The sequence below is a fragment of the Diprion similis genome, chromosome 14 (assembly GCF_021155765.1).
Source record: "Diprion similis isolate iyDipSimi1 chromosome 14, iyDipSimi1.1, whole genome shotgun sequence".
Taxonomy (NCBI): domain Eukaryota; kingdom Metazoa; phylum Arthropoda; class Insecta; order Hymenoptera; family Diprionidae; genus Diprion; species Diprion similis.
In genome coordinates this window covers 2,264,023-2,275,720 of record NC_060118.1, presented here as the reverse complement: position 1 = coordinate 2,275,720, position 11,698 = coordinate 2,264,023, and the positions used below count along the sequence as shown (strand labels likewise).

At 51.1% G+C, this 11,698-nt stretch overlaps 1 protein-coding gene across 1 annotated transcript; it reads left to right on the top strand.

Moving 5' to 3' along the window:
* The first annotated feature begins 2,979 nt into the window (after nucleotides 1-2,979).
* Nucleotides 2,980-7,239, top strand: LOC124414421. Its single transcript, XM_046895369.1, has one exon. It carries the CDS (start codon nucleotides 2,980-2,982, stop codon nucleotides 7,237-7,239), a length of 4,260 nt encoding a protein of 1,419 aa, XP_046751325.1.
* Nucleotides 7,240-11,698: the final 4,459 nt, after the last annotated feature.

The window sequence follows — 11,698 nt, the reverse complement described above, 5'->3', positions numbered from 1 at the left end:
TAGTGTGGCCACACGCCCTTACGGTCTGCTAAAAGTGATCTCTCCGGGGTCTCATCTCGATGTCGCAAGATGAGTCTACGATCTCCAGCGGTCAAAGCTGAAATAGGTTTATATCTCGTGTCCGTTACGGAGGGGTGGTGCAAATAATTGTCGTCTATCGAGGGAAGTATATGTAGTCATTACAAGAGAAGAAAGATGATGAGAAGGGTTGCGGGTGTATACAGTATGGTTCATGTTATGTGAGTAATGTTTGGGCCTTGCGACGGAGGGTAGGTTGGACCCCGCTATTCCGTGGTACATCCTTACGGTATGTTGATTGTTATGTCTGAGAGAACAGCGAAGGAATTTCATCGGCTGTCTCATCTCGATGTCGCGAGATGAGTTTACGATCGTCAACGGACAAAGCTGCAATAGGTTTATAGCTCGTGTCCGTTACGGGGGATGGCGTAGGTAGTTGCCGTCTATCGAGGGAAGTATATGTAGACGTTACAAGAGAAGAAAAATAATGAAAAGGGTTGCGGGTGTATACAGCATGGTTCATGTTATGTGAGTAATGTTTGGGCCTTGCGACGAAGGGCAGGTTGGTCCCCGCTATTCCGTGGTACATCCTTACGGTATGTTGATTGTTATGACTTAGAGAACAGCGAAGGGGTTTCACCGGCTGTATCATTTCGATGTCGCGAGATGAGTTTACGAACTTCAACGGACTAAGCTGCAATAAGTTTATATCTCGTGTCCGTTACGGAGGGTGGCGTAGGTAGTTTCCGTCTATCGAGGGAAGTATATGTAGCCGTTACAAGAGAAAAAAGATGATGAGAAGGGTTGCGGGTGTATACAGTATGGTTCATGTTATGTGAGTAATGTTTGGGCCTTGCGCCGGAGGACAGGTTGGACCCCACTTTCCGTGGTACACCCTTACGGTATGCTGTTTGTTATGCCTTAGAGAACAGCGAAGGGATCTCACCGGTTGACCCCCATTTCGATATCGTATCATTCATAGGATGTTACAGCGAATAGACCGGTTCTCGCTTCACCCCCCTACACCTGAAAGGGTCAGCGTTTGATATAACTGCGGGGCAGCGAAAGGATACTGAGGGAATCTTATTGCGTGTTTGTCAACGTTCCCGTAAAATTAACGTACTCTCTCTTGCAACCAAAAATCGCAGGTAGATGATACTACGAAGGTTTGGATGCTAGCGCTTGTGCTGTACGTCCTGTATTTGTGTGACATATTCTGATTTTGTGGTCTAGCGATGGATCCTCCGACGCTGACATTGGGTAGAGGACTGATATCTTGGTCGACGTGGCTTTGGTTTATTTTTCAGCCCGTCTACGGGTGCCTCGGGACTAGCTGACGCGGAGGGTTTACGTTAGCGGGTCATAGTAAAATTTCATACACTTAAGGAGCGGTGGGTTAGCGTATTGTAATAGCATTTGGTCTAAACAAAGCGCGACCTACTGAACTTATAAATAGTTGTGCGCTCGGAGATCTTCGCAGTTTGAAAATCGCTTTGCTGAAGAATAGAACCCTATATTTCGAAATGTGTAAAATCTCCGAGCTACGGTACGCTGTGGTGAAGGCGGCTAGTTTAGCCCGCAAGAGCAACGGTGTTCTTCGGCGCGGGCGTCCCGTTTTCCGTCGGGAGGTGTTGTTCCGGATGACACCGGCGGAATTGCTTCGGCAATTGCGGCACCTCCTGGCGGTCTGCGGGGCACGGGCGCTGGCTCTCCTTCATGCCAGCGGTGCATTAAATAATTTTGAGTGTCTCAGTGCGGCCGTGCGGGTGATCCGTAGGCGGGGTGCCTCCCGTTTCGCGATTATTCGTGGGTTGATGGCCGAGTTTGAGGAGCGCACAGGTAAGTTTGAAACGGTGTTTGTGCTACGAGTGGTGTAGGTTTTAATCATTGTGGGATTTAAATAACCGGATATCCGATATGGGGTAGAGAATGAAGAAAAATACAATGTGGAAAGAATTACATCGCGTTTTTCATCCGGTAGAATTAAGATCGATGCTGATGGATACAGCGGAGAACGAGGCTGCCCTCAGCGCGGTCTGTGCGAGATGCGAGGAGATTGATATGCAACGCGGGGTGAACGAGACGATGGCTGAGGAGGAGGCTGCGCAACCGGTTCGCGATGGTAACCCCAGATGATTTGTCTGCTCGATATGACACCGCATGGAGTATCCGTGTGTAAATATATTGTGTGTGAACGGTATATCAAGTTTTCTATCCGTTAGATTTCTTATCATTGCTAAACGGGACGCCGAAAACCGAAGCATCTCTACAGGAAGCATGTGCGACTTGCGAGAAGCAGGCAGCGCCTGCATGCAATCAACAAGCAGTTGGGTCCGTAGAAAGGGTGAATTCTGCCGAACGGGACGGTAAGTCCAGATAATTTGTATGTTCGATATACCGCACCGCGGAGTATCCGTGTGTAAATACGTCGTGTGTATGCGAGCTGTCTTTCAAGAGGTTGAAAAAAAGTCTTCTTTATCGCGTATACTGATAGAAGTTATTGCGTCCGTTGCAGAAATCGATTTATCACAGACGTCGACCCTAGTGTTGTCGCGACCGAGACCAATAGAAGCGTTGGATATTCAAGGTATAGGAAAAGTTTTAAAACGGGAAGTAACTAGGGTATTCTGATATGATCTCACGCACAATTTCTTTTTGGGCGGATAATTAGAGCCGGACGTTGTTCGCGAGCCAGAAGAAGCAGGGGTAGAAGAAGAAGATGAAGAAGGGGACGGTTCTGAAATATCGTCGATGGATGAGGCTGCGCTATTCTCGTGGGAGCTGTCTCCCGAGAGTGGAGTGTTCACGCAACTGACATTCACACCGCCTCCGGAGGATGAGGATGATTTTTAAACTGTGGGGTAGTCAACACACGGGTACTCGACGGTGTGCGTTTCTAGTAAAATCTACGAGATTTGACAATACCTATTGGATTGACGGTTCGTTACTACAGGATTTAGGATGAATTTTGTTTTTATATGTACAACAGGGATACCCATTGTCAGACGAGATGCTGGCCCATATGGCATTAACGAGCGTGCCAGTACCTCTGGTTTACAGACCGGTGGGGGTAGAGTCAGGATGAATCGCGATAACGATTCTGACGCGACATTAGAGTCCGACGATGACGATGACGAAGACGACGACGACGAGACAGAGACAGCTTCAGACGTGACAGACGAGACGAACGACGACGATGACGACGACGACGTGCCAGAGACAGCTAAGTCTGGAAGCACGGGTAGGAAAACGGAACGGGAGAGTGAAGCTGCGAGTGAGTCTGAGTCAAGTCAGACATCCGAGGACGGGGCTAGTTCACTGGGTAACCGTTTTACGGTTCTCGGTGAATCGTCGAAATTTATTCGTAAATTCGCTGTCACCGGGCGCGAATTACGAATAAAGATCGCGGCCCCTGAATCGGGTGTTAATCTAGTGGGGTGGCTGGAGGACGCGTTCAGAGACCTGCATGCGTATGCCGTAGCAACGTGCCGTAGTAACGACTACATAGGTTTCACGTTTAGCGCTGATAGCTTCAGTCAAGGCCCTGCGTGGTTATCGTTCCGTCCGGTGAGGGACTCGCGGTACACTGACCTTTGGAAGCTAGTTTTTAGCGTAGCCCAGAGCGCATCAGAGTTTGGCGTTGACAGTGTCTTTACCGTGACGGTACACAGCGTTGGTGTACCGACGGGCCGCGGAAAGCCGAAGCCGATCACACATGCGGGGGTATTTAAAAAATCCGTCGTGCAGATTATCAACAGCGACGGACTGTGCTTACCTCGCGCCCTCGTTGTAGCCAAGGCTCACGCCGAGAGGGGCCCGGCCCGCAGCGGCACCCTGCACGAGCATTACGAGATGGTGAGATTTGCTAGGTCAAGCATCCAGCGTGCAGAGGCTCGTAATCTTGTTGCGAGCGCTGGTGTAGAGATTCCGCCAACAGGGTGCACGGTGTATGAAATCGCACAGTTCCAGAACTATCTGGCACGCGAGGGATTGCTCATCACAGTGTACGAGTTGGGGAGGCTAGGTACCGGTGAAGCGGCATTTTACGACGGAACTGCCGTGGTGAGAGCAACCGGAACAGGCGATGTCAGGCACCGTTTGAATCTGCTGTACTATCCAGACGAACAGCATTATTGTCCGATTGTCAATTTAACCGCGGCGGCAGCAGGGGCCTTCTTTTGTCAACCCTGCAATAGAAAATTTAACAACGGGTACGAACACCGATGCTCTGAAAAGTGCCCACAGTGCCTCGCATCGCCACCGTGCAACAGCAAGTCTCGCGAGATCCAGTGTCCCGATTGCAGGCGCGTGTTTCGCGGTAACGGCTGCCTGGAGTATCACCGCAGGATCGGCTCTTTCAGTCCGCGTCGCTCCGTATGTACAACACTGCGTTTATGCCTGGATTGCGGGCGATTCGTAAATCTTTCGAGACGGAATCACATTTGTGAAACTCGTTTTTGCGCCACGTGCCGATGCAACAGACCATACAATCACTACTGCTACATGACGCCACTAAAAGACGCGACTAGGCCGAAACGTTACATCTTTATTTTCTATGATTTTGAAACGCAGCAATGCGAGACGGTGGACGGTGATGCGACGACGAACATACATGTGCCGAACCTGTGCGTAGCGCACCAAGTGTGTACGCAATGTATCCACGATCACGACATATCGAACGGCTGTTCCGCTTGCGGGCTCGTACGTGAGTTTGTTTTCAGGAGGGATCCGGTGAAGGAGCTGGTAGACTTTGCTACTCGGCCCGTTCACGACTTTGCACGTATCGTGTGCATTGCACACAATGCAAAAGGTTTTGACGCGCAATTCATACTGCGCCATATGGTTGAGCAGGCTGGAAATCCGCCGCAGGTCATCTTAAGCGGTAGCAAGATCATTATGCTAGAAACGGGGCACACCCGTTTTCTAGATTCTCTAGCGTATATGCCTATGGCATTATCGGCGCTACCGAAGGCATTTGGTCTACCGGCTGCTTCCGTGAAAGGTGTATTCCCTCACCTTTCCAATATCCCTGAAAACGTTGGTTACGTGGGACCGCTTCCCACAGCAAAGTTTTACTCTCCGGATACCATGAGTAGCGGTGCGCGAGCAGAGTTTTACTTGTGGTACAACGAGACTGTAACGAACGATCAAGTGTTTGACTTTGATGCGGAATTGCTGTCGTACTGCCGGTCGGACGTCGATATATTGCGGCGCGCGTGCGTAGCATTCAGGGACGTATTTCTGGAATGCGGCAGAGTGTGTCCCTTCACCGAGAGCATGACAATTGCCTCGGCTTGCTCGGCGGTGTTCCGTAAGAATTTCTTAAAACCAGAGCGAATAGGTATCCTGCCACCGGGCGGCTATCGACTTGCCGACGTCCAGTCTCGCAAGGCTCTGGAATGGCTAGTCCTGAAGGAGCGTGAGCTGGGCATTTACATCAGGCATGCCGGAAACGGGCGTGAGTTTCGGATTCCGGAGACTGGTCGCAAGGTGGACGGATACCATGTCGCGGGCGACGGCACGCGGCACGTCTTCGAGTTCCACGGGTGCTTCTGGCACGGCTGTCGCGAATGTTTGCGGATCAACCGCGACAGACGTAACGTTAATGGTGAGTCATTGGACAAGCGTTACGAAGAAACTCGTGCGAAGACCGAGCGTATGCGTGAACTGGGTTACCGCGTGACAGAGCAGTGGGAATGCGTCTTTGATCGAGGCTTGAGGGAGAACGAGGAGATGAGGGAGTACGTGGCGACACACCCGCTGACCGCTGCCACTGCCACGAGCGAAGCGCTCAACCCGCGTGATGCGTTCTACGGCGGTCGAACGGGGAACACTTCCCGATACTACGAGGTGAAAACGGATGCAGCGGGCAACGCGTACGAGGAAATACGATACGCCGATGTTTGTTCGCTGTATCCGTTCATCTGCAAGAATGGATGGTTCCCGGTTGGCCACCCGACGGTCTACGTTGGAGAGGAGTGTAAGCTCCTGACAGGGGCGAGCGGTTGCGACATCACGCGAGTCGAGGGGATGATCAAATGTCGAGTTTTACCGCCGCGCAATCTTTATCACCCTGTTTTACCGGTGCGCATGCATGACAAACTCATGTTTGCTTTGTGCCGCTCATGTTGTCAGAGTTTGCGTCAGGGCGAGTGTAGGCATGATGACGAGGCCGCGCGAGAATTCAAGGGCACGTGGGTGTCCGTTGAATTGAAAAAAGCTGTGGAGATGGGCTATAAGATCAAGAGCATTCGCGAAATCTGGCAGTATACGGTAACATCTTTTGATCCGACTACTCGTCAAGGTGGGCATTTCGCCGACTACATCGACACCTTCCTCAAAATTAAGCAAGAGGCAAGCGGCTGGCCTGCTGAATGCGAGGACGAGTCGGCTCAAATGCGGTACCTCGACGAGTACGAACGTGTCGAGGGTATACGGCTAGATCGCGACCGTATTGCAAAGAATCCCGGTATGCGATCGGTCTCTAAATTATGCCTAAACTCATTTTGGGGTAAGTTTGGACAACGTGAGAACCTGGTAAAAACGGAGGTTATCAAGACGCGACAGCAGCTGCTCGAGCTTTTGACCAACCCTGAAGTCGAGGTGTCCGGTTTGCTGCCTGTAAACGACGATGTATTGTACGTGCGTTGGTCGCACGCGCAACACAGCGTTGAACCGTCAGCACTGGCGGACGTCGTGATTGCCGCGTACACCACTGCTCAGGCTCGGCTGAAGCTCTACTCGTACCTCGAGAAGCTCGATCAGCGCGTTCTCTACTACGATACCGATTCAGTGATTTATACCCGGAACCACCACCGACCAAACGCGTATGAACCTCCTACGGGTAACTTCCTTGGCGATCTAACGGACGAGTTGGAGCCTTACGGTGGTGGGAGCTTTATACGGGCTTTTGTCTCTGGGGGACCAAAGTTCTACGCTTTCATCGTCAAACGTCCGAATGGTGAAGAGGTTGAAATTTGCAAGGTAAAAGGTATAACGCTGAACCACACAGCGAGCTCAAAAATTAACTTCGAGGCCATCAAAGGGATGGTGGTAGAAGCCGCTGCACCCATCAATTTGGAGTATCGTGCTATTCGCCGTACGGAACTGCACGCAGTGGTGACTCGCACCGAGTGCAAAACGTGCAAGCCAGTATTCGCGAAAAGGCGTTGCTGCGTCGACAGTTTCGACACGCTGCCCTACGGTTACCGCGCTGGGTGATGATCAACCCAGCCTCCAAAACAGTTTCACGCTCCCGCTACCGTCTTCTCACCCCCTGCGGTACAAACACCCGGACGGAAGTTTACAGGCCACGCGCACGCTCGACCGACAGACAAACAAACAGACAGAGACCACCGAAGGGCTTCTTACCGCCATCCAGCTGTTATTCGAACCAGCGAGACTCTCGTGCCCGGACACCCTAGGAGAAACCCGCTTGTATGCGCCCCACCCGGCTGTATAAAGGTTAGTACCACACGTAAATCCTAATCCAGCATGAAAAATTGTAAAAAAAAAAAAAAAAAACAAACAAAAATCTCTGATTGCATGTAAAAAATCTAGCCCTTCTACCGCGGCGGGGCGCGCTGCTTTCAAGCTGATATCACAGCGCGCACGCGTACGAGCGAGCTCATGGCGTACGCGTCTCACGCTCAATCAGCTAGTACGTTTATGACCGCGCCGATAAGCTCGTACCTGCGCGGTCCGCGTGCGCTTGAATATGCTCATGGTCAGCGCACGAAGGGGTACCGCCGCCGCCGCCGCCGCCGCCGCGAACAGGCTTGCATAGTAAAAGAACGCGTCTTCAACTGATTAAATTTTTATAGATCTCGCATCATCTCTGGATTCTTCTTCTTCTTCTTCTCACTTCGCTCAATAATCCCGCTCATCGATGACGGACACACGCTGGAAGCATCCGTTTTCGGCCATCATCGCCGGTCCATCAGGATGCGGCAAATCGAATTTCGTCAAGAATTTTCTGCGTCATGGTTCGTCGATGTGCGACACAAAATTTAGTCGCGTGATATGGTACTTTGACGAATGGCAACCGTTGTACGTCGGGAATAAGGGTATAGAGTACCGCGAAGGGTTACCCCAACACGCCGATTACGACGGCGATAAAAATCCGAAACTCTTGATAATCGACGATCTCATGCGAGAGGCTTCAAACAACGTTGTCGTGGATCTTTTCACCAAGGTCTGTCATCATAAGAATCTCAGCGTCTTCTACATAACGCAGAATCTGTTTCACAAGGGACACGGTCAACGAGATATTTCCCTCAACGCAAACTACATAGTCTTCTTTAAAAATCCACGGGATCGCGCCCAGATTCAGCATCTCGCCAGGCAGGTATATCCCGAGGATCCGAGGTTTGTTCAAGAGGCCTATCACGACGCTACCGCAGCGCCGCACGGATATCTACTTTTCGACCTCAAGCAATCCACTCCAGAGAATTGCCGTTTCCGGTCAAATATCTTTCCTTCGGACGAAAATCACTATGTCTACGTTCCGCGAAAGGATATAAAGGTCAGCAACGCGCATCGTGTTCCAGTCGTTCAGTTGTGATGCCTCGAATACGCCGTACCGCGCCCGGACGCAGAGCTCGTGCTGGTTTCACCGAAGCAAACACCGCAGCGCTCCACGCCTTGCAGAAATTGAACCCGACGCAGAGATCAGCATTGCTACGCACAGCAGATGATTCGTTGGTGAAGACCATTTGTGAGTGTGCATTGAACACCTTGGAGGGTAACTTAGCACTGTCCAGAGCGCAGAAAAATCGTCTGGGGCGTCATAAACGGACATTACGAAGATTGGCCAGCAACCAAGGTACCTGGAAGTCGAAAAAGCGATTTCTTGTTCAACGTGGGAACGGTGTCCTCACCCTCTTACTCGCACCGAGACTCGGTACTCTAGCCTCCAGTCTCTTCTCCAAGTAACAAGATGGAGCGTACAAAGAAGATGGTTTTAATTCCGATGGAAAGTATGGAGAGATTTCAACAACGTGTCAGCGAGGGTATAGCCGCTACGCTTTCGCCTGGAAATACATCTACCACTCGCACCGATCCCGCTGCAAGGCTTGACAGTGAGATGAAGGACATCTTGAACCAACCGTCGAAAGACGATGCAGAAAAGTGGAAACTATATCAGCAGGTACTTCAACGATATTTGTTTTTTGCCAACGACGCACGCAAGCCCATGAAATTAGATGTTCTCGAGGAGAAGGAGGAGGATGAGGGGGAGGAAGACGGGAACGCAGCCGAAGAATCAGTGGTATCACCCGGTACAGCTGCGAGCCCTGAGAATGTTCAAACACAGTCAAAGAAAGTCATGTCAGCAGTACCGAAAAAGTACCGCACAAAGGCCGAAATGCTGATGCGTGATCTCGGTGGCGTACCGGAGCGATTTACCTGGGATGCCACAGGAACCGTCACGATAGACGGCGTTACAGTTCCCGGGACAAACATCGTCGACCTGGTCAATCATACCATGCGCTCCAGGAAGACTTTTACTCCCGCAGGAGCTGGTCAGTTTGCACGGTTTCTTCACACGCTCAACGTGCCCCGAGAATACGTGGGGAACGATACGCTTTGGACAGACATACGCACATTCGATGCGCCGGGTCTATCGAAGGGCACTCCGCAACAACCGTTGACACGCACCGGTAGCTCGCCAGCGAAGCGGCGAAGCGGAGCAAACGTTACGCCCGTGTCCAGCCGATCTCACGACGTAGGATACGCCTTACGCAAACGCGCCACCGGGACAAAATCGAGTTGGAAAACACTTCAGCTGAAGAAGAAAAATGACGACTCTGCTTGAAGAAGCGTATTACGATCCCTCGCATACCGCCGGTTACGCTGGGGCACGAATTCTGGAACGCCTTGCGCGCAAAATCAACTCTCGCGAATCGGTGAGAAAATGGCTGGCGGCACAGGATGCCTACACGTTACACAAACCCGTGCACAGAAAATTTCCGAGAGCAAGGTACAGCGTTTCCAACATAGACGACGTGTGGGAAGCTGATCTGGCTGATCTGAGTTCCATGAAAGGTCGCAACAATGGTTTCCGTTATCTCCTGGTGGTCATCGACGTATTGAGCAAGTACGCATGGGTGGTCCCGCTAAAACGAAAGACAGTCGCAACCGTTGCTGAAGGTTTTGAACAAGTGTTACGCACTACGCCGCGCAGACCCGACCTGCTGCAAACAGACAAGGGTAAAGAATTTGTCGGAAGCGCTTTTCAGAAGATACTTCGCGACAATGAAATACGATATCGTGTTACACGTAATCCTGACATCAAAGCAGCTATCGTGGAGCGATTCAATCGTACGCTCAAGGAACGTCTGTGGCGCTACTTTACGCACAAAAAGACGCGACGCTACGTTGATGTTTTGCCGCAAGTCGTGCAAGCCTACAACAACACGGTTCACTCGAGCATTGGAATGGCACCGTCGGAAGTGACGCTTCGTAACGCTGCAAAGGCACGTGCCCACATGCAAAAGCGTTATCCACCCCGTCCAAACGGCAAACCGAGGTTCGGCGAGAATGACTTTGTACGAATTAGTAAAACCAAGGGTACGTTCGAGAAAGGCTACGTGGCAAACTGGAGCGAAGAATTATTCAAGATCCGGCGAGTGCTTGCGCGTTCGCCGATAGTATACGTCTTGGAAGATCTCAACGGTGAGGTGATCGACGGTTTGTTCTACGAGCCTGAACTTTAGCGCGTGGAGGGGGAAAACACGTAGTTGATAAAATTGCGCACTACCGCGGTATAACCCTCAGTCTCTGTTGGTTCATCGTCGATCTCTCGTGCAGCAAAGGAAACGAAAATGGCAGTTTTTTCCGGAGAATCGGACGTGCTGTTACATTACACAGTTACCGCGTCAGATCCAATTAACGGGTGATTGGGAAGTCGGACTGGCCGAGATCCACTATCCGCTTACGTTTGAACACCCGCCAGGGTACGTTCCACCGAAAGATGAAACGGCTCCCTGCGTAACGTATTGCGGTTCAGCTGAAGATGGTGCAGTTGTGACATCGGAGTGCAAGGTATTCGAAACCAACAAATCATCAAAGATCCCTGGCTGTCAGATGTTTATTTATTGCGACCTAGTGGAACCACGCACCGCTGTTACGAGTCATTCAAACATGTGGTAAAGACAGCACCTCACGAGGCGAATCAGAGATGAAAACCTTATCACCGCTGTACTACGTGCCACTGATGCTGACCAACATTCATACCATCGAAATCGATATAAGAGATCAATTCGGAAGACCAGCGCCATTCGCGCGCGGGACTTTGACGGTTACGCTGCACTTCAGACGAGTTCAGTAATTGGATGAAATCACGTTGAAACGGGGGGTAAGGAGTTACGCGGCAAAAATAAAAAGAGAAAGAACACCAGGTACAACATGACCCATTACGCGCATCATTACGAAGCTCAACTTGGCGGTGGAGGCATAGAAACGGTTTACCGAGGTGCACCACATCAGCGAGGACACGGAATCGGGAGCTTCTTGGGAGGCCTGTTTCGTCGAATATTTCCGTTGCTGACCAGTGGTGCCAGAGCGGTCGGAAAAGAGGCACTGCGTGCAGGGATGAACGTTATGTCTGATATAAACAACGACACACCGTTCAAACAGTCAGTCAAGAGGCGAATCGCAGAATCGGGACATAATTTGAAGA

Coding starts and splice junctions, on each gene's coding strand:
- LOC124414421 (XM_046895369.1), top strand. CDS start 2,980: ATGAATTTTGTTTTTATATGTACAACAGGGATACCCATTGTCAGACGA.